Genomic DNA, 24,400 nt, shown 5'->3' on the forward strand with positions numbered 1-24,400 from the left:
CCCATTTAGAGTACGGAAACATAGTATTTCCTCCCTCACTCCAAAAGGATAAGGACACTCTGGAGCGTATCCAACGGCGAGCCATTAAATCGTTTTGAGAACTCAAATTCAAGCCTTATTAAGAGCGTCTTCAATCATTAAACCTTTACTCATTAGAGTACAGGCGTCTTAGAGGTGAGCTTCTGATGGCTTGCAGCAACCTTAGCACTTTTGGATATCCCAATTAACACCTACTTAAGTTTGGCTCCAACAAAAACCTAAAGGGTAACACTCAGAAACTGGATGGATAACGCAGCGAAACAGACTGTAGACAGAGCTTCTACTCTCTAAGATTTGTCAAATACTGGAATTCCCTGTTGGCTGAGCTAGTCAAAATGAGTTCCCAGGAGTCCTTCAAGAGGAAACTTTACCTATTCTTAAGGACTAAGTATAGTATCTTACTATGACTTGCCAATTTCTTTTTCTTTTATTATCGTTTATGTATCTAGGTTCCTGCCTGGAGGTACTGATGATCCACTTTTATAAGATACGGAAGCCCGTTAAGCGAAAGCTTCTTTTATTTCGTCCATAACCGTTTGAAGCATTTGAACCAATCTTGTCTATTTACATATTTTATTGATAATATGGATAGGTTCCTACATGGACGTATTGGTGATCCACTACTACTGGATATGGAAGCTCGTTAACCGAAAGCTTCCTCTATTCCGTCCATAACTATTTGAGCCATCTGGACAATTTGACCTTGGGTTTAGTCAAACATGACCTTGTTGTCGATGGTCGGGCAACCTGCAACGGCAAAATAAGTAATAGAAGGTAAATCTTTAACCTAGAACAAATAACAAAGCCCCGACAAGAAATCAACCTTGTCAAATTTAAATTTTAGTGCATTATAATGCTTAAATAAGTCACAAGTAGTGTGCCAGTATGTTATAACGTGTTTCTTATAAGAAACTACGATCCTTGTTTGGATGCAGCGTATCTATAGTGTACTTCCGTTTTTATTTCCATTATAAGACTCAAAACGAAATGGATAGTATGGATCTATAGAACAATTTAGATGGGAGTCATTGTTAACATGCTTAGTAAATGTATATTAACTAGGTTTTGAGTACTTTAACATCATTTATATTTCAAAAGAAATCTGTTAAAGATCTTGCCAACAGATTTAAACGAACTTCGGCACAATTTAGGGTAAGATAGTATCTAAACTGAATTCATTAAGTTCTGAAGACAGAACATAGAGTAGTCTACATTCGGTTGTTTTTTGATCTGAAACATCATCTAGCATGCGTCAGAAAGTGTTCTTAACATGATGATGTAAGGATTTTTGATAGTCACTATAACGGTTTTATTCATATTTGTGGATTGCATGAGTGATAGGTCTTGTCATAAAGTAGTTAAATTATCAACCACACCTACGCATATCAAATTTATAACACTTAAGGAGAAACTGGAATATGCTGAGTAATTTGAGTTCTATAATGATGAATGACTTGATTCTGCTATAAAGGTCTCTCATCACTCCATAGGGTGTATTCACCACTTGGAAGAGTAATCCTACAGTAGAAACGATGTCCTATCACAATCACCTATCGTAACCTGAATTCTCGGCGTAATTAAGTATGTAACTAAATTAAGCATAACCAAGTGCTCCACATATTACGGCAACCGATTTCATAATTTTATATTTAATTGTTTAAGACCCAATGTCCTCCACCTTTTCTCTCAGGAATAACGTCTAGCTGAAGCTCATTGAGCTCAGCAGGTTATGCTCGAGAATGCATCGCTAATTTTAAGCGGAGTTATGCGACCTAACGTAGACCATAGTTGTTAGTTGGAACTCTTGTACAACGACAGCCTATCTAGGCTTGTTTGCAAATGTACGCAGCCAAAACTATAAAGGGATAACTATAGTTTGACATTTCTTAGCAGACTGGTTTGTAATCTGATATGGTGGTAAATGTCTCTGCTAATAAGCTTTAATTTTATATATTCACAAGTTCTTAAAAAATTCGAACACCGGTAGTCAAATGTGGGAAATTGTATCAACGGCTTTATGATGGAAACAGTTTTCTCTGCCCCGAAATGGCCTGGTGCGGTCGAGAGCGGGGAGAGTCAACTCTCCCTTTTGAGATGCACTCGCATGGTCACGTGCACACTGTCAGGGAAGTCCTACTCACCGCCTTCTCGCAGCGAGAGTTTTTTTACGAAATTGAGAGGACGAAGAGTGAATGTCCGGTGCTTTAACCGTGTTCGTGGATACGGACGATCGATCCACCTAGGGGATTTGGGAAACCCTGGTTCAAAACCAGTTGTGCACATGGGCTCTACTATCCTAGGGGAACAAATGGCATATGAACTAGTCGTTGGTCACCGACTACCATGGGACTGCATCTCCTTACGTTTCTCCACTGCCTTGTAGATTAGACCTTTAGGTCGAAGGCTCCGGGTGTGGTCCCCTAAGAAAACCACCTGCTTCGGTCTGAGCACCCGGGCATTATCCTAGCCCTCACACAAATCGAATGATTTGTGTGGCGCATACCTATTTAGTGCCTTCTTTTACCTATGTTTATGTGTTTAAATAAATAATAATAATTCTAATACTTGACCCTTCATACTTTCCATCGCAAGTGCATTCACCCCTTCCCTCGTAGTTGGAGATTTTAGTGGAACTAATCTTAAGTTCGTTAGTTCTAAATCTAACAGCCTTGTGTGTCTACCATTGCTATCCAGAAGCCTTGAGGTAGTGTGACTACTGGATGCAAATGTATTACAATTAACTTTGGTCAACACAAATACAGCCTCATAATTTAGGGGTTCTTAAGCAGAAAATATAGTTTTTACGCAAGATAAGTGACCATATAACCATATTTCTTTGTTTTTATTCCAATCGCAGACTAGTGAATGACTCTTCTTAGTTATCGTTGGCTGCTTTACCCTAATAACTCGTAGATATCCTTTAAAATCAGAATGGGAGAATAACACGTTCGATTGTATACGCTTACGTAGAAGATATTGTATAAATTGTGTACTAGGAATTAGAACTGATACAAGTAATATGAAGTCCTGTTTGCAAATACACCATGATTGAGTTATAAATAATTCCTAGTCTTGAGTAGCAATAATGAAACACTATGTGGCTTATTATGATCATTGTGTGACGATCCATTTGAGGACTTTAGTAGTTGCTAAAGGCAAACATGAAAGCGTGAACGGCCAGGCTGTGCTTTTTCAAACTTTCCAACCCTAATGACCAGTCCAAAACAAATGTTTTAATGAGAGACTTAATCTTTACTGAAAAACCCCAGTTCCTGCTATTGTTATTACTGAGGATTGTTAATAGACTACTGCGTTTACAAGCACCCATTTTTGATCTTGAAACTTGTTCTTTTTATGCTATGTGGTAACCGTATATCTTCGAAAATTTCTTTCTACAGTCATAATATTTATTGCCACTTTTCAGGGATCGGTAGAGATATTACCACCAGGTAGTCTAAGGAAAAACCAGTTCAGATGGCCTAGTTGTCCAATAGTCAATCTTTTTGTCAGCTTTATGTTTATTTATTTTAACACATAGATATTGGTACAAGGAGGCACCAAATATATATGCGACACACAAATCTCATTCGATATGTGTGAGGGCTGTGATATTGCCCGGGTGCCCAAACTAAAGCAGGTGGTTTTCTTAGGGGGTCAATCCCCGAGCCTTCGACCTGAAGGTCTGATCCACAAGGTAGTGGAGCATCGTGAGGAGATGCTGTCCCGTGGTAGCCGTTGACCAACAATTGGTTCATACGCCATTTGTTCCCGCAGGATACTGGAGCCCATGTGCACCATTGGTTTGGAATCCGGTTGAAGCACCGGACATTCGCTTTTCGTCCTCTGATTTTCGTAAACAATAGCAATGCCACGAGAAGGCGGTGAGTAGGACTTCCCTGGCAGAGGCTGTATACGCGTGGCCATGTGAGAGCATTTCGAGAGGGAGAACGGACTCTCCCCACTCTCGACCGTACCAGGGCATTTGGGGACCAGCTTTATGTGCTCGTGTGCAACATGTATGTAGGATATACACCCGTTAAATTTAGTAAATACAATAGTATAGAGAATTCGGTCCCACTGTACATTTGAGGATGACTAGATTATAAATATGATTGTGTTAGCAGTAGTAACTACTTTGATGAAAGGCTACAAAAAACTGATTGACAATCAATCATGTATGTTTATGTTCTGTCCAGACTTTTCTGGTTGGTTGCGCCTACAACCTCAATTCGCCAAGTTACATGTGCTATAAATAAAACCCAACATATATTTTGTCGATGCAATTCCACTCAACACTTTAAAATGACCGTAGATTAAATTTTTTCAGGTGTGTTAGGATGTTTGTCTAACTAAAAGCAAAAGTCATCTTGGATGTTCTGTAGATTGGATACTCATTCGATGCTGCAGTAGAGTCCTGACACTTCCTTTACATCTCCCAGCTTAAGATACGTGCGTAATCTATGTTTATCCTCAGACATCGTAGCATGGCTCATTGAAATCAGTGTTGGATTGAGTACTATAACTTATCCCTTATTATGAAATCGAAAGTTATTAACAGCAATTTTTGTGTATAAAAGGAAGAACTGTCTGCTTGGGATTTGTTAACTAGACATAACTCCCTAGGCAAAGTACTAGGTATCATGGGTTGGGTCTCTATCATATATGCTTCAGCGTAATCACCCTAATGTAGTTTTTGTTTTTTTTATAAACTATTTGAAATCAAAAGGATTCATCTTGATAACTCGTTATTTTGGCTGTATTTTATGATAATTTTTTAATTAACCTAAGAAACTTATTGTATTTTCAAATAAAGAATAAAGGTAAGAAGGAATTTTTTTCTTCTCGACGATCTCACCTACTGAAGCTGTACAGCCATGATCATGGTGATTTAATTAATGTATGAGTCGATAAAAAAAACCCTTTATGACTCAACCTATTTCTACTTCTACACAGACATCTATGGGATTTCATTTGTTGATTTTTTTGCGATGTGGTCTTGTGTTTCTTCACAACGTTGCTACTCCGTTTTTTTACTGTTTAATCGATAACACTGTGTAAACATTAAAACAGCAGCTTATTTTATCTTCCAGGTTTATTTGGCTGCCAAAAAGCTGCTAATTGACGACTTTTCAAAAGCCATATCTCGGAGGAATTTCTAAATTATCGTTCTATGTCAATAAACAGTAAGTACTATTAGTTAATGTTGGGCACGATAGATCCCCAAAACTCATGTTTTTTTAATTTTATCGATTAAATGTTTAAATATTTGTATGGGGTCAATTGATGAACTTATTGATTAATGTTTAAAAATTTTCCATGACAATATCGATTGTAAATATTTGTATAACTACGCTTGATTTGTGTGCTTGACTTGACTTGTAATCTGCTGTTTGCCTGTAGAATACACTTTCTACGCCTCATCCAGACTTCTTGATCGAGTTAGCTGAGTCGGGGACAGCGAACCACAATAGCTATCGAGTCTCTGAATCATTGATTCTTCGTTCCGTTCGAGCAAGACGAATCAGTAGTAGTATTCCAGCTTTAACAAACATAACAGTTAACTATTCCAAGAAACTATAACTTCATATAATCGGCATTCTTTTTCATCATATGCGGTATCGGATTATATAATGGTGTACAGATTAAAGCATTTGTGTTTTGGTTTACATGGGTTGTGTATTACACATAGTAAACCAAGTTTACCATTGTAAGACAAAGCGGCTTATGCCAATCAGGATTGTATTTGGTTCCTTTATGATTTAAGTTTGGCCGTAAAAGGTTGGATCTACTAGGCGTCGGTGAGGGCAGCTTTGCTCTGTGCTTGTGAAACCTGGCCTTTTCGAGTCGAGGATGTCAGAAGACTGTGTTTGACCACTGTTGTCTCCGAGGGATCGCTGACATTCAATGACAACGCCGTATTAACTCAGAGGTACGGCAACGTATATTCGAGTAAAGCAGTGTTAACTCAATTGATGTCACCATCTTGAAACACCGACTCCGATTGCTCGGATATGTGCTACGAATACCGTCCTGGCCAATCCCTCATCGCGCAATAATTGTCGACACTGGGGACTTGTTTGGAAAATTGTAGAGATCATCAGTGCATGACACGGTTTCGTTGCACGAAAGAAAGTTGTACAGGACAGGCTTCTGTCGATCTTTCACGACTCCATGGTTGGAGTCCTAGAGATGGTGCAACACAGTGGCTTGAGACTTTATCAGACATGGCTCAGAGTAGAAGCCGGTGGCTATCCTGCTATAATTTCTTTTACTTTCTTTACAAAAGTGAAAGTAACGTTTTTAACCGAAAGAATTCTTTCTGGTTGTTTTTTTGCCAACTGAACTTTATTATTATTATTATTATTATCATTATCATTATTATTATTATTATTATCATTATTATTATTATCATTATTATTATTATTATTATTATTATTATTATTATTTAGTATTAATCTCGTTCGCGTACACTAATTTCTATTCATTGTTGTTCTTATTTATTATACTCACTTTCCTTTCTCTATTTCCTCACAACCTCATTTTTATTATGCTGCATATATAGTTGGTGCCCCCTTTGTACCAATATCTGTGTCTGAATAAGTAAATAATGATGGACGATATCAGAGCTGATGGTAATATGGAAAAATACTGAAAGATGGCGCTCATTTTCGACACTAAATTTTTTTCTGAACCATGTAGGAGAAATGAATTTATCAACGGGAATCTTTAATGTCGAATTTTTATGCTGTTTCGTCAACATTTGAAAAGATGAAATAATTATGTAGTCTATTGGAAGGACTCAATATTTCATTATAAGTTTTCATACAAATATTTCGACAGACTACTCTACTTTGCTATCATCATCTTCATGAAAACATATATGGACTTCTATCCTTTTTTCCATTTCCAGTGTTCAATCGATTAGAAATTAGTAATGACATAGAAAATATATTAAGAATAAAGTAATAAACTGGAGCCATAATTTAACCTTTAAATCTTCATTTGAGAGTTTTTATTAGTTTAACGTTACTTCACCTTCTTATAGACCTTCCTGATTTAAATGTTTTCCGCAATACATACCTTTATCTCTGTATACAGAAAACTAAAGGGATTAAAACTAGTGGTCTGTAGAATGCTTTACTCTTTTCTGTAATATGTGCTTTCTATGCATTTAGTGCTGCTAGTTATTTGTTCGATTTGATAATCACTTACATCACGGAATGATAACTAAGAAAGTGATTGAAAACTATGAGTCACTGAACAGTTGTTCTGACATCGTCTAGACTCGTCTGTATCTGCTTACAAAATAAACCCCAGTACTGTTCGGTCTTACCGTGGGTAAGTCCTATAGTTGGCAGCTCCAACTTCAGTCAATATAGCAAGTATTTGAACCGCTAGTCAGTTTCATTGATGTGTTTTTTTGTTAGTACAAATATACAGCGAATAAAGGACGTGAGTAGAACACTAAGGAGGAAACCCGAAAGAACCCTTTCAGTCAAACAAGTCGCTCCTTATTTTACAAAGAAAGTAAATGAAAATTACGGCGGGATTTCCATTGGTTTATATTTTAAGCGATGTCTGATGACATTACAAGTCACTAAGTGACTCTCTCTCTCTCTCTCGGACCCCAACCAAGGAGTTGTTATGAACTGATAAATAAGAGTCCTATATACCCTCATTTCATATTCCGGTACTACGTCATAAACTGACCACCTCCCGTTTTTCTAACTAGTTCCAGCGTCAGCAATTAATGCACTATGTGGCAGTTGCTACGACAGCCAAATCATATAAAGGTGCAACAAGGTTCCCCGATAAGCGCTCGCAAAACAAGATTTTCGATTTGATAAATGGAGAGCTAGTTTCCAGTACTTCACTACAGTCTTGAATATACAGCTAACATCTATGTTGCCATTTTCCAAAGAAATAGCTAAACCTATCTGTTTCCGATATGCATCAATGTCTGAGAGTTGAGGAAGACCAATTTGAATGACACATGTAGTTTCAGAAAAGCTGATTGGGAGTCCATATTCTGTGGGAACATCCAAACTTTCGACCAATCAGTGACGTGAGTTCGTTTAGACAGAAAATTTCTACTGTAAATGAACCGTATTAGTTTAAAACTAAGCAGAATGAAAACATAGTATAATAGAAACGTGGTCGAGGGTAAGATAAAAATACATGAATTAAATGGTAGTAATTATCTTTTGAGTTAGTAATAAAGCAGAGTAAATAGACCAATTACTTCATAATCATTCACTGTCACTGGTGGATATCTGTTTCATTTATAACTTTTTCTGAGTCAATATTTTATGGCCTTATTATAATTTCAGAACGACTATCTAGAAGCAAGTTATTCAGCCTGACTCTAATCCTTATTGTGAAATGTCTTTAAATATACTACTTTTTTGTGTACAATGGTAAGTAAAGACCGTGTCCAATTCTCTGTACGTCATAAATAAGACATTTTCTACTATCAGAAACAGTATTCAACTGGTTGAAGCGTAAGGGGTCACTCTAATACGTTGTCGATTTAAGTTAGCACAGATACCATTTTAGTTTTATCTGTAAAACGAATACTTCGCAATTGGCGGTAGTAAAATGTCCCATTCTATGAAGCCACATTTGTTTCTATTGATCAGTACACTCGTAGCCAGGTAAGTCATCCAAAATACCAACTACTAAGGTGTTGATATAGTTGTTGGAGACAATAATCAGCGTAAAACATATCGGCCAAGACAAAAAGCATACTCAAAGCGATTAGTTAAGTACTTCAAAGTTCACGTTCACAAAGTAGGACGAAAGCTTAAGATCGAATCTTTAAATGTTATCTGTAAAATATAATAAAATTCTACTTAATTAGATGTTCAAATATGAAAAATATTTCGAATTCCAGTAGAAATGGCAATTCAACGTTTCCTTATATAACAAAACAGGCCTACAAAATTAAAACATCGTCTTTACAAAATATTGTAAAGCAATAACCATTCAATAAAGCTTGTACAAAACAGTTATCTGATTGAATATATATATATGCAAATAATTATATTATACAATGTACATTTTATGTCTTTACTTTTTCATATCAAAAAACCTGAAGTTGACAGTTGGACTCGTGTTAAAAATACTTTAAAAAGCCTATACTCAATTTGATTTTTCCGTGAAATATAATAATCGAAACGATGCCTGTTCCTTATCCTCAACATCCGATCCCTATTGAAGCGCTTTCTGAATATGACATTCGTGAAATACTCTTGGATGGTCATGAAATTCTTGAAAAGTATGTTTAGTGCATCCATTAATTGAAAATAATCAGGCCACTAACTCCAGCTGCAAACTTCCAGAGGATTATTAATCACATCGATTTTTCTGAGAGCAGCAGTTATAGTGATAATTGTTCTCAGAATAAGGAGTCTGAGTTTTTTCCAAAGAACTTTACACCAAAAATATGGGAAAATGTTAAGGAGACCCTACGGTATGTCGTATCGGGTATATCTAATTGTTTTTAGTACTACCTTGATTGAAATCAATGCTTTGGTTGACGTTCTTTCTATCATCAAAGAAGGAAAATATCTGGCCATTAATCCTGTTGCTGATGATTCGCAAGAAACTAATCTTTCTCTTTACCTATCTGGGAAAAAACGAGTTAGTTTAATCAAATTCTTCTCTTATTTATTTTGAAACGAGTAGTCTATCGCTGCTGCCGCTGATATCTTAATGAAAGGTGCTGAGCGTTTTCGTCGTAGACATAGTGAATTGATTGATGCTAGAGTCCGACGATTGAATTCAGTTGTACCTCCTCAGTTTGATAGTGCTCATAACTCCTTCCATAAAGCACTAATGCATCTACGCCAAGAATGGAGACTAAAGTTGCATCAAAATTCTATTTTAGGTGATGTTAGTCTACGGTCAGTTGGTTCTCACTTTAGGGAGTCTGGTAATTTCGAAATCCGGGAATCAGATGGTTTTGCTGATAGTAAATCAGATGTGGAGTCACAAGACGACAAGTGTGTTGATGCAGTAACTGGAGTTATGGTAAGAGATTATTTATCATTTGTCTGTAATTAATATTTTCTGCGCTTTATATGCCGTTAAATTTATAAATCATTTTTAATGTTATAGATTTAATGAATATTGAAATATGAAGACGTTTGTAATTGAAACAAAATCTAAGTAGTAGTTAATTTCGATTCAATTGCTTCTGAACTATCTTTTACAATCTACAAAACTCCATTATAATTCAGATTCTTAGACCTCATTATTATCAGATGGGTTTTTGTGGAGATTGTAGTAATTTCAATGGTTAAGATCATGAGTCAGTTGGTTAACTGGTTAAGCGCTCGGGCGCGAAACCAGTAGGTCCTGGGTTCGAATCTCTCAGGGCGCGAGGTCGTGGATGCGCACTGCTGAGGAGTCCCACAATAGGACGAAACGACCGTCCAGTGCTTCCAGGTTTTCCATGGTGGTCTAGCTTCAACTGACTCATGATCTTAACCATTGAAAAGACCTCATTATGTTCAGCTATCAATTAATTGAGAGGCTTGCAAGTGATCGCACTTCATCACACCATCCATGCAGCCGTATTAGTAAGATCGGTCGAATTTCAACATAATTCTGTATTAGCTATAATACGTGTTAGGCCAAGTAGGACGATGTTCGGATATTCGCCAACGAACATGTCCAGTTGTGCGACCTATGTAACTAACCTCAGAAGAGCAGTTTGATTGGTAGACTAACATAGATGAGGCGAATTCAAAATGTTTCTTTTAGTAAAAGATAATCAACGTTGATTAAACGATCTATACTTGTTTACTTGATACAAGGAATTAAGAGAACATAAACATAACCTCCCATAAAACTGGAGTTTTTAAATGACTATACTAGTGAAATGATAACGAAACAGATCAGTAAAGCCCGGGAAAAAACGTTTAGTTCAGCCAAGCGATAAACCTTTTTCTACAACCGTCTCATCACACCTGGAAATAAAAATAGAATTTCCAAATTCTCCTTGCCGATATGTATAAGCCGATCGAACTATTCTTGTATAAGCCATTTATATCCGGCCGAAAATTAGGCAAATCCGTCATCAGATTCCAGGATATCCTGCTTGGTTTAGCAAACGACAATTAATTATGATTTAAAGCTTTATTAACTGATAAAGAAAATCAAGTGAAGATAAACAATGCTTTCCAAATGATCCATCGTATTCCAGATGGATTAACTCCAAAGCTCTTTAAGGATGATGGTCCAGTTTTAGCGACTAAGTTGACTAATATTTTATCTAAAATCTGGGAACTGAACGTAATCTCTTCTGACTGGTTGCAATCACTGATCGTCCCAATATATAAAAAGGGGTCAAAATCATCCTGTAGTAACTACAGGAGGATTAGTCTGACTAATATAACGTCTAAAATACTAGCCTCAATAATTATCAGACGCCTAACAAAACCTCGTGAACTGCAAACACGAGAAAATCAGTATGGCTTCAGACCTGGTTGCGGCTGCATTGGCCACATATTCACCATTTTCCAGACTTAAGGAAATGTACATGTTTATCAGCGTCAAACAATGGTGGTCTTTATTTAGTTAAAAGCAGTATTTGACTCTGTAGACCGAGATGTTCTGTGTCAGTGTCTGTCATTGAAAGGTGTACCTCAGAAGTACATAAACCTTGTGAAGGCTCTTTAATCGAAAACTACCAGTCGAGTGAGAACCTGCTTCGGTTCGGGCAATCGGAAGTAGACTTATCCCCCGATAGTTGTTACAGGAACGACGTGAACCATTTTTAAAGATGGGGACAACTATCAACTCATTCCATGACGTTGGTACACTCTCTAGTTCCCAAACCTTTGTAAACAACGTCGTCAATTCCTTAGTCAAAAAGTCACCACCATCTTTAAAAAGAGCCGGAGGTAAGTCATCTGGGTCAGGTGATTTGTAACGCTTCAAGAGTTTGGGTTCTTTGCGGACCTCCGCCTCATTTGGTGGATCAGTCGTCACCGGCCATGGAGGGCAGGACAGTCTGACCGATGTTGCCGGAGCAGCAGGCCAGTTGAACTGCCCTTCGAAGAATTCTGCCCATCGTTCAAGACGTCGATGGATGTTAGTAATTGGCATCCCATCATCCTCGCAGATTGTTTCACTCACACCAGACTTCTTGCTGCCAGTGGCTCGGATGAGTTGTAAGAGCTTCAGGTAGTTATCAGATGCAGCTGCTGCTTCCAGCTCATTAGCACGCTTCGACCACCAGGCTTCTCGGTCCTTACGCAAGCTTTGCCCAATTTCCTTACGTAACATCCTTCGTTTATGGTCAAACTCACGGTCACCCGGAGTAGACCGACGGGCTTCAATGAGTTGTAAGGAACCTGAAGAAACCCAGTGCTTAAAAGCGGGACGTTTCGCGAACCCACAACTGAATGTACCCGCCATTTTCATGGCGTCATGCAATTGCGACCAATGCTCATCTATACTTTTCGGTGGAGTGGTAGCTAGCCTAGAGGCTAGCTCGGTTCGATACTTATTTGCAACAGAAGTTGCAACCAGCTTGCTAACATCAATCCGTTGGTGGCGGTCACTTCGTTGTCCACTGAAAAGTATGGTAAGATTGGCGCAGACCAAGGCATGGTCAGAGTCCAGATAGGTACTCCAAAAGGAGCGGCAGTCTTGTACACAACCACGCCAGTGGTAGCTGATCGCGATGTGATCAATCTGAGTTCAGGCCTGAGATGCAGAGGGAGGACACCAGGTAGCACATCGGCGATGACTGTGCCGGAAGCTAGTGCTAGCCAGAAAAAGATTGTGGTCTGTACACAATTGCAGTAGACGGTCCCCGTTATCTGACCTGCGACCAACGAGTCCCCATCGGCCACCTAAACGACTCTCTTCTGTGCCTAGACGCCCGACCTGAGCATTCAAGTCTCCGGCTAGTACTACAATATCTGTCGAACGCACTTTCTGGAGAAGAACAGATAACTTGTGGTAAAACTCATCCTTGATTGCATCCGGGCTGCAATCTGTCGGGGCATAGGCGGAGATGACGAAAAGACATCGTTTCTCACGCCGATTTCTTCTCACTTTGATGGAACTTTCTAATCTAACAGCACATAACCGACTGTTAATGGGGATCCAATCGACTAGTGCTGCCTCAGCTCTAGCGCTTAGTGCGACACCAACGCCAGCAAGACCAGACGAAGATGCCACGGGGTCCCCGGATAAGCGCACGTAAACAAGCTTTTTGAAGTGACAGATGTAGAGCGAATTTGTAGTACTTCACCAGAGTCTTGAATACGGGTCTCGGATAGACAGCAGACATCAACATTAAGACTTTCCAAAGACATAGCCAGCCCTATCTGTTGTCCAACCTGCATAAGTGTGCGAACGTTGAAGGCAGCCCGTTTGAATGGCGCACGCGGTTTCAGAAAAACTGCTTCAATACTCATATTCGATGGTAACATACAATTTTCAACCGGACAGTGACCCGAGAACGTTTAGATAGAGTCGAATTTCCACCAAAGACGAGCCGCTGTATAAGTATAAAAGAGGGTGAGTAATGTGGAAAATAATAATAATAATAATAATAATAATAATAATAATAATAATAATAATAATAATAATAATAATAATAATGATAATTTGAATCAATTGATTGTTTTTCGAAGCGAGAAATGTAGTTTTCATAGACACAGAGAGTTCATCGTTTGTGTGTGGGCTGTGATACTGCCCAGGTGCCCAAACCGAAGCAGGTGGTTATCTTGGGGGGCCACTCCCCGAGCCTATGACCTAAAGGTCTAACCCACAAGGTAGTGGAGCATCGTAAGGAGATGCAATCCCATGGTAGCCGGCGACTAACAATTGGTTCATACGCCATTTGTTCCCGCAGGATACTGGAGCCCATGTGCACCATTGGTTTGGAATCCGGTTGAAGCACCGGACATTCGCTTTTCGTCCTCTGATTTTCGTAAACAATAGCAATGCCACGAGAAGGCAATGAGTAGGACTTCCCTGGCAGAGGCTGTACACGCGCGGCCGTGTGAGAGTATTTCGAGAGGGAGAGCGGACTCTCCCCACTCTCGGCCGTACCAGGGCATTCGGGAGCTGATAAAATGCAGAGTCTTCTGGTAGCACTGAGTAACAATGCCAGAATGTTTGGAATGCGCTTCTCTCCCTCTAAATGCAAGTTGTTGCTTCAGGACTGGCCTGCGTCAACACCCGAACTAAGGATAGAGGGTGAAATAGTTGAACGTGTTGACAACTTCACTTATCTTGGAAGTCTGATCAATCCTAATGGGTTGATGTGTGACGAAATCTCAGCACGGATTCGAAAAGCTCGTTTAGCTTTTGCCAACTTACGTCACCTATGGCGAAGGCGAGATATCCGTCTATCAATAAAAGGACGAGTATACTGCGCGGCAGTTCGTTCTGTTTTAATTTACGGCAGCGAAACATGGCCTTTAAGAGTAGTAGACACCCGTAAGCTACTAGTATTTGACCACAGATGTCTTAGAAATATTGCTGGCGTCTTCTGGGATCACCGGGTAGGTAATAGTGAGGTTAGATGCAGGGTAATAGGGAACGATTGTAAATCAGTTGATGAGGTTGTGAGTCTTTATCGACTGAGATATTTGGGTCACGTGTTACGTATGCCCGAACACCGATTACCACGACACGAAATGTTGACAAGTGTTGGAGATGGTTAGAAGTTAGGAGCAGCTAAACTAAAACATGGCATCAGTTCATAAAGTCATTAACTCCTGGTCTGAGCCATGTTGGTAGATACAGACTGCTTGGTTGAGGTCCACACAACTGTTGTAACCAATGGTTAGAGACTCTGGATTACATTGCTCGGAATGGATCACAATCTTGTCGGTGTGTACACTCTTTGTCTTCCCTTAAACCGTGAGATTAAAACTACTCTATACCTTTCTTTCTACGAATTATTTCTTTCTCCGTGTATCATATCCTTATATGCAATCTTTTTTATTACGATTGAAGTAACGGCTTCTGTGAATTTGATGTCTACTTTGTTGTGTTAATGGGGTATGACAACTTGGACCGATGCATATATAGGCCTGGTCCGATGTTGTTTATGACTGACCGATTGAATTCCAGTAAATTTGCGGCATCGTTTGCTCGTTTGTCGGATGCAGCTGAAGACATTCATCTGATCAAATCTGTTCTCTGCATTTATAAGAAATTTGTACAACTTTTTTCTTGGCCATCAGAACTACTGATACTAGAGCTGGTTACAAATGACTTATTACTTCCCGTTTGTTTTTGAAAATGTTCTCAATTTTTGTTTTGGATATTTACTCCTTCATAACCGTAAGATCTCCCTCTCCACCCTTATTTAACTACTGTTAATATTCGAACTTTATCAAAATGTTTGTTAACTCTCTAACTAGATATCATTTAATAATCCTATTCTATAACTAAATATTTCAATCCATATATTTAACCAATAAATATCTTTGCATAGTGATTACTTTATCCATTTGTAATTTTTTAATTACTTGATTAATAGTTTCATCAACACAACGCCATTATATTGTTATTAATTTTATTATTGTTAAACATTTATATTAGTGTGAGATCAAGATGAAAAACTAATCGGAAATAAATAACAGTGATTAACTATAGAAGTCCGATATAGATGCAGTATTTTTTCGGTATTACAATTAATTATTTTCACTGCTATTATTTGATACTGAAATGTAATTCAATAATGAAAAAAATAATACTCGTTTATTTATTTAATCGTTTTGTCATTTACTTTTAATAGATAATTTTTTCTCAGTCTATGGAAGCTCTTTTAAATTTATCTCATGGACCTGGTTTATTGAATGTTGAATTCCTTGAATCGGATATTAATTCACTACCCACACCTTTATTGGAGTTCATATTTCATAAACAACAAATATCCTCATGTTCTAGGGATCCGTTACCTATAAACCAAAGACAAAAACTTTTCAAAGCTCAGAGATTATTAGCATGTCGAGAGATTTTATCTTTGCTTAGTTGTGAAGCAAGTACTTCAAAGGAATATAATCATCTAACTGGTTCTGTCGCTTTTGCCACTCAGGTTAGTTTTTAACACCTATATTTCTCTTGTTATTGATAGTAAGTTAAAATAGTTTTAGAAAAATCTATGGGCCATAAAGCAAAGTTTGGTTACGAATCATAATATTTATGGAAGCTGGTCGATATCATTTTAGTTCGAGTACAGTATCATTTCACTTCTCATGAACGCTAAAACACAACCACTCTTAGCTTCATTTATGTCTTATACCATTATATGATGCTTTCTATAAATCCATTCAAGTAACCTGGTTCGCTTGTATTTCATACTATAACACTGATTACCGTTTATTTTTATTATCAGTCAAGAATACACTATCCACGTACCCAATGTTCGCCATCTCATCATTCACTTCTTTGAGTTTCATCATCGACAAAACTGAGAAGGAAATGACTAAATAAGATAATCTTAGCTGCCCGTACGTCTGGTTCATAACAACGTGGTTAGATGGCGGTTTTAATTATTTCTCGAGTCTTTGCGTTCAGAACCTTAAGTTCCTCTGCAAATCCACTCTTGAGCAGACACTTTCTTTGTACAGTCATTACAAAGAATTAACTGCAAAAAGTGCTTTCATTAAATGTTTAGTCCTGACCACGATACGTATGATAATGTTTACGAATCTATAGGCCGTAGACGTAGCCAACATATTCTAAATATGAATGAAACATAATCTTTTACACGTTAATATTTTTTCCCTACGTGTTTTACAGTATGTGTGATTCTTAGTCTATACATCACATTTTTTTAATGAAAGATTTATGCTGATAGATTCTTAATATACCCAACATGAATCCTTTAAGATAGTGAAAAGTAGTTTTTGATGACGTCATATGTTTAGTATCTGCGACATTTTTGTTCACAGTCAAACCACAGTCGTGTTTCTTTATATTTAAACAATATAAAATGAACGAGGTAGAAAATTTGATTTGTTTCCAAATTTTAATAGATAATTAGTTTTTGGTACCACGAGTTAAATAGATAAATGGATGTGGCTTTACTGCGAAGTACAATTTTATGTGCTAAGTTGTTGTGGATTGTGAAAACTGTAATACGAGATATTTCGAAACCCGTAATTCAATATTTGAAAGCTGATGTTAGCAGACCATGATTCTGTTTCGAAAACTAATAAATCTGTAACTTAGTATATCTCAAATTCTAATAGGATATCAGCTGTAAATAAAGCCAAATCTGTAGAAAACTAAAAATAATGACAGCTATCCTTCAAAAGGTGTCATCTCTATATTATGAAATTGAAATTAAATAACTAGTATAGAATTGTTTTAAGTGAATCATACTTGTTATTTTATGCTTACTTCTATAGGATAAGATCATAGCTACATTATTTCCGGGAGTACAAATATGTCTGTCGTCCGCTGTTAGACCTACAGTTTTTGGTGAAGATGTATCAAGTGACGAAAGACCAAAATTGCAAGATAAAAAATCGGATCATACAGTATCTACTATGGACTATTCAAATTGCATAAACTTGCAACTACATCGTATGTTAGCAGGTCAGCATCGTGCAGTGTGGCCGAATCTTGCCAGTTTGCCACAGCCTACATGTGGCCCTGTAGAGATTCCTTTATACTATCGTTCAGGTGGTGCAAATGGATTACATGCTTCGAAATTCTCATCACTACCATATAGCACGAAGTTCTCTGGATTTTCTGTCTCTGTAGCTAGTGTTTCTGGTTTTGCTTCCCAAGCTGCTTCTGCTTTGTGTGTTATTCACGCTACTAACCGGACTAACTCAAATAGTGTTGAGAAAACAAACACCTTTAACCAGCGATCCCAACCCATCTTCGCTGGTCAAGATCGCTTGTCGCTCTTCACAGAATGGGGACACTCACTCCCAGGTGGAGCCTGTGTTCCATCAGTTGGGTTTCGTCATGGGGTACCAAGCTCTGCTGATGATTCAGTCCCTGGCACGAGTGACATCGCTATGCTGGAATACACCCTGCTATCTCGAGGAGTTGATGAAGACACAATGAAAACTGTTCTTGGTACGAATCCGTCGTTACTTAGCCGAACCATTGCCATATCTCGTCATCACTATCTTCGAGATCAGTAAGTTTATGTATATTTTGACTTCTTTTACTGCTTTATTTTGCAACAACAGTTTTATTCTTCTGGTTCTAAAGGCATGGACACCTTGTCTAAAAGGTGAAAGGAAATCTGTTAGGTCTACTAAGTTCACTTAAATTGCATGGTCTATATATATATATATATGACTAGATGTACCCAGGGGGGCACAGCCAACAGTGAACACATAGATAAAGAGAAAACTAACCACTGCAGTATGGCTGAACGAAGAACAATTACAGCAATCAAAAAGGAATGTAGCTAGTTTCCAGTCAACGAATAAAATACAACTAATAAAATTGCGGATGCTCATGGGTATTATTCCCAGAATATGTAAATCAGTTGTGGTTTTCTGACTAATGAGGAACATCATTCCTTCGAAGTCATGTCCATTTAAAATAGATAGAATTTCGAGGAAAAAATTTCTTCAGTGAAGTATCTTTTAATTTCCTTAGTTTATGTAAGAACCTATTTCAACTGAGCTTCGAAGACAATTTTTCTGGTTATTTTTGCATTATGCTATATGTACTCGTGATTTGTTTAGAATGTAATGAGTTATACTGTCTGATAATCATCAACAATCCTTAATTTGTTATGCATATATAATCGAATGGTCCTTGTTTGCTTCGAGGTTACGTATTGACTGAAGCTTATTCTCAGGTCTTCTGTTCATACGATACTTAACAATTAACTGTTAATATTATTCTTCTTAATCATTTCTGTCAACATCAAACATTTAGTTTCGTCAACTCAGTGCAAGTCACAAACTTTAACAACTAACTTCTCTTGAGTAAAACTTCAAACCTAACTTTGATACTTTTAATTTTGAGACTATGCATCACGCCGATGACTGAAGTATCATGTATTAATTAATTTGTTTGAATTAGTTTTTCTACCTTTTTACTTTTCAATTTGATTTCACTTCCAGAGTATACTCCATCATATCCGAACTTTCTCAATGCTCTCCTATTAAGATTATAGCTCATTGGGATACTTTTAATTCTGCTACTGAAACGTCAGTCAGATTGTGTTTTTACTGTACAGATTATGATGCCTATCGTTCGTGGTTAGGTGTAACAATTACACCTAATGGTCTTGTAGTGTTGTATGCAGACCCTCCTAGAACATATCGTTTAGGTATGGATCTAAACAGACTCAGAGATGTTTTGAACAATCAGGTATGTTTATTTAAAAAATTATAGTCCTTGTACAATGAATCTGTTATTGAGGTTGTACTATTTGATTTTGTAGTTCATTTCAATCATGCACTTACGTAATATTATAAACCGTATCCAAGAATCATTATTTAATGTTTCTGATAATAACTGTTCAACTACTAAGGTATAGTGCTAATTGTTAATTATAAAAATAATGATATATTTACAAAATCCCAATGAGTATAGAATAAAAACTTGAAGTTTCGTGTCTAAGTGTAAACCAGTTCTCCAAAGAATAAATTTTCTATGGAATCTCTGAAGTACAAAGTACTGTTACAAGACTAAAAATACCCTGATTTCATTTAAGCTATTTGATTTAGTTGAAAAGTTCATGTAGTTGGGTAGGTTGACTAAACAACACGTTTGTGACCCTAGTTCTATTATGTACGTGTAAATCTACATACTGATAAGTCTTGTTAATTTGAACGCTTTATTCGGTTCCTAAGCTATTCTGGTAACGCGCAAGCTAGAACTACGCAGCGAACTGAACTCGAGAGAAAAGGCGCAAAATAAGCGGGAAACACTTTACTCCAAAGGTTTATTTTTGTACAGAAAAACACGGGTATTTATAGATGTTAACATTTGTTAAATCAACATCATATTTTGGCCAATCTGCTAAAAGACATATTATGCTACTGACCAATAGTAGCACGCCACGTTGATATTCTAGAAAGCTCCATCATGCACTGATTGGCTAGGACTCTTCGGCTCCTTTAGGGCCTCTGGAGACTCCGTTGCAGTTCTCGGAAAGCCGACTCAACACATACCTCCTGTATTCAGTCATCATTATCTCTCATGGACTGCTGATATCCAGTGCCAACATCATATTAGTAATGGTTAGTTCCACCGGTGCGTATCTGAGCACAGCGATGATGATTCATTTGACATCATATTGAAACATCGACTCTGGTGTTTCGGACATTTCTATGAATGTCATCTCAGTGGCTTCCACATAATTCTAGTATTGAGTTGAAAACATTGGGAAATGAGTATATAGTATCGCACTGTGGCAACAAAGATACCCGTATATTACTGATATCTATCTGTCCATCATGACTTTCGGGCCTGAGTTTTAGAGATCGTCCGTGCTGCGACCTGAGATATTAGAGATTTCTCAGAATATGAGCTATTTCCAGTCCTGTCATAATTTTCTCTTGCATTCTTCTGAAAATGAATCTTCTTAAGTGAAAAAATGTTTCTTGGATGCATTTTTGCATGAGCTGTTTCTCTTAGTAACTACCAATCTTGTTCACTTATTTGCTGATTGTACGACTCTTCCTTCTATTTCTTCATAATATTATCATTTTCTTTTTGTGTAGCGCATGTCTTACTGTGTATAACCGAATGTGTTATAAATAAGCAAATGCTTTAGATTAGTCTGTTGTAAGATATTGATAATACTTGCAAGTAGTTGTCGTTTTCACATGACATACACGCTTTGGAAAATCCATTTATATTAGTAGATAAGGTTTATAAATGAATTCTTGAGTATATTTTTGGTTTTTGAGTACATTATCTTGAATAATGATATTATCCTTCCTATCTTCTAAGGTGATATTGGTGAGTGTATGTATCAGTATGCTCAGTTAACCCACTTTGTTACAAGCTACAAACTGACTAGAAAAAAGTAGAAATTAACCGATCAAAATTAAGGATAAGTGCATGGTCAAGTCATCCAACCCACAAAACCTGCTGTAAAATAGTTTAGATATCATCAACTATAAATTTTGAAATCTTGAATTGTTTGTTTTATTTATTTTTTATAGATAATTAACTCTTAATTGTTTGTTATGCTCTAAAAACCTTATTCATCATAATATAAAAAGGCTTTAGTGCCTATTTATAACTAGCAAAATTAATGACCAAATATCATGTAGTAGCTATCTTAACTCAGCATATTCTTGTTTTCAAAGTTATTACATAGTATTAACAAATAAATGTCTTCCACTTAGATTTCCTTTCCACTGATCTTCAACTTCAGGTATTGTATACACAAATGAATTATATAGATATATTAGCTATAAAAATTTTGGGTTGGGTTCGACTAGGGAATAATCCATTTTCAGCACTAGCCAATCCTGAAGAAATCGGTGATGGTCCAGTGATAGTAAAAATGTTTGCATCTCCTTCTGCTAAACAGTAAGCTGATATTTCGTATACCGATCTTTTTCTTTTGTGTTTCATGAATATTACTGTTAATATCCTTTCCACACAATTATTTGGTTGTTACAATTTACTTACATATGATCATGATGTGAACTAGTCCAATCCTAATAGTAATGTGTGAGTGATCTGAAGTTTATTGGTAAATTTAGCGAAACTGATACTCAATATTAATGCATCTATTACATAGTTTATCTGAATCCAGTAGGATTATATTTAGTTCATAAATGATTGTGAGCACTACCTAGACATTTTTGTGTGTTTTGAAGCGGAACGAACTGTAATATTACAATGTCGATAGGTACTGTTATTCAATATCAGATGACAGAACGTTAGGTGTGAACAGCTGTTAAGTAAATCTAATTTTAGAGATGAAATACTGAATACATATATCTTTACTGTTGAGATATATTTCTAGTCACAGGATTTGATTTCAGTTCCTTAAGGTTACTATTTAATAAAACCATGGTTCCTGTCAGTTGCTTTATACAGTGGTGATAAATCGTTACATGATAACAATGAAACACCCGCCATTATACCACTACTTTTAAAGTGTTATTTACCATTTTTCCTGTTTCGACATTAGCAACATGTGTACAAAACTTAATAGCCTCGTTAAATATATGTACCTTTTTACTTGAGACTGTAACCAGCCTCAGTCCTTCGATTATCTAAACAAAGCTGAGTAATACTATAGGCTTAAGTAGTCAAGTTTATGTTTACACTAGTCGGTTTCATACACATACTAACTATCAGAACCTAAGTGACACTTTTGTTAGATCATACTTTTCATTTTTTGAAATTACAGTACGATAGTCGTTAAAATTAATTTCAAACAAGGAACTAAAGTTAGCACTTGTGTACAAAAGGATTAAAATTCAAGAACATTAGCGTGTACTTGGTAAATGAGTGACACTGAATAATTTAGAAAAACACCAAATTGTTTGAAGTCTAAACAAACATTTTAAAAATGAACTCTTACTGAGCCTCCTAGTTATTAGTTATTTTCTGGTGTTATTTACATCGTGTAAATAAAATCCATCGCTTTTATATCCCTTACTGGAATAAGTCTAAAGATCTTGAGGATTCTAAATGATGTTTTACTTCAAATCGCTTACATCTTAAAGCTTTCAAATAAGTTATTTTACTATTACACTAGTACTAGTAAAAATATTTTCTGCTATTTACATTTCCTAAAAAAGACAGATTGACTCGTTTGAAGATCATTCCAATTGTTGTGTTTGTCCTAATATATCCTATACAGAATAAACGAGTTCCTGCTTGAATAGAGTTACTTATTGCTATTCTAAAATGTCATGGATAACACCTCTGTTTTGTAATTTGGTAGATGAGTCCCATAAAAAACACTAACAGAAACCAGGATAAAATTCAGGCTGGACGAAACGCACATCCTAGATTCCGTTGCTAATATAGTAGGAAATAATATCTAAAAGTATATTCTGAAATATTTATTGATAGTCATCCTAAAGCCCATACAGTATGTATTACTGACATATATTTGTTTCTTCGAAAGATTTTCTTGAATCTCTTTTATTTACTTGTAAGTATTTCTCATGCTCTTTCGTCGTATTGATTTTTGGTGTTACATTTTTTTTTTATCAAACACCTGTTTATCGGGAAATGTATTGGTTTTAATTTGTTGTTAAGTTTCTCTTTCTGTTTCTCCACACCTTTTTAGTTTAATTTGTTTACGTGCAAGTGCTGTCATGGATATTCGAATGTTTGTTTCTCGTTGTAGTCCATGCGACTACCAATTTACTACCGATCATAAAGATATATTTTCAAATCAAGACTTTCGTGAAGTATTTCTTTCTCATATGTATGGAAAAAGTTTGGTGTCCAAAGTTGAAGCACTTATGACTTTATTATCCTAATGAAAGTATTATAAAAGATTTTGTTTTAATTGTGTAAATAAATATTACTTTATACATTCACTTTCTGATGTCAATTATACATCTAAAGAGGTGTAATTGTTATTCGTTTATGAATTAAGATTACCAGTAGGTCATTCAAAAGTGTACCTCAGAAGTACATAAACCTTGTAAAGGCTCTTTACTCGAACACTACTAGTCTAGTCAGAGCTTATGGCGAACTGTCATCTACTTTTGCAACCTCAAGTGGTGTCCGTCAAGGCTGCCCACTTTCTCCATTTCTGTTTAGCTTCATCATAGACCTACTGATGGAAATCACGTTCTCGTCGACTGAATTCCCGGGTATTGATCTCCATCCAGGAGGTCCACTTGTCGACTTAGAATACGCAGATGACATAGTCCTGTTTGGTGAAGACGCTGATAAAATACAGAGTCTTTTGGTAGCACCAAGCAACAATGCCAGAATGTTTGGAATGCGCTTCTCTCCCTCTAAATGCAAGTTGTTGCTTCAGGACTGGCCTGCGTCAACACCCGAACTAAGGATAGGGAGTGAAGTAGTCGAACGCGTTGACAACTTCACTTATCTTGGAAGTCTGATCAATCCTAATGGGTTGGTGTGTGACGAAATCTCAGCACGGATTCGAAAAGCTCGTTTAGCTTTTGCCAACTTACGTCACCTATGGCGAAGGCGAGATATCCGTCTATCAATAAAAGGACGAGTATACTGCGCGGCAGTTCGTTCTGTTTTAATTTACGGCAGCGAAACATGGCCTTTAAGAGTAGTAGACACCCGTAAGCTACTAGTATTTGACCACAGATGCCTTAGAAATATTGCTGGCGTCTGTTGGGATCACCGGATAGGTAAAAGTGAGGTTAGACGCAGATTATTAGGTAATGATGGTAAATCAGTTGATGAGGTTGTGAATCTTTATCGA

The 24,400-nt window shown here is 36.9% G+C and overlaps 1 protein-coding gene across 1 annotated transcript; it reads left to right on the forward strand.

Annotated features, from left to right (window-relative positions):
* Positions 1–746: 746 nt before the first annotated feature.
* Positions 747–23,592, forward strand: MED17 (Mediator of RNA polymerase II transcription subunit 17). Its single transcript, XM_051210861.1, has 11 exons — positions 747–813; positions 5,130–5,222; positions 9,137–9,316; positions 9,353–9,511; positions 9,546–9,681; positions 9,727–10,071; positions 15,815–16,114; positions 17,433–18,178; positions 19,122–19,371; positions 21,392–21,549; positions 23,273–23,592. Exons 3-11 carry the CDS (start codon positions 9,219–9,221, stop codon positions 23,466–23,468), a joined length of 2,388 nt encoding a protein of 795 aa, XP_051073212.1. The 5' UTR covers positions 747–813; positions 5,130–5,222; positions 9,137–9,218; the 3' UTR covers positions 23,469–23,592.
* The last annotated feature ends 808 nt before the right edge of the window (positions 23,593–24,400 follow it).

This window comes from Schistosoma haematobium, chromosome 1 (assembly GCF_000699445.3).
Source record: "Schistosoma haematobium chromosome 1, whole genome shotgun sequence".
NCBI lineage: Eukaryota > Metazoa > Platyhelminthes > Trematoda > Strigeidida > Schistosomatidae > Schistosoma > Schistosoma haematobium.

Coding starts and splice junctions, on each gene's coding strand:
- MED17 (XM_051210861.1), top strand. CDS start 9,219: ATGCCTGTTCCTTATCCTCAACATCCGATCCCTATTGAAGCGCTTTCT. Junction 18,179..19,121: donor CATCACTATCTTCGAGATCA/GTAAGTTTATGT, acceptor TTTCACTTCCAG/AGTATACTCCATCATATCCG. Junction 19,372..21,391: donor GAGATGTTTTGAACAATCAG/GTATGTTTATTT, acceptor CTTCAACTTCAG/GTATTGTATACACAAATGAA.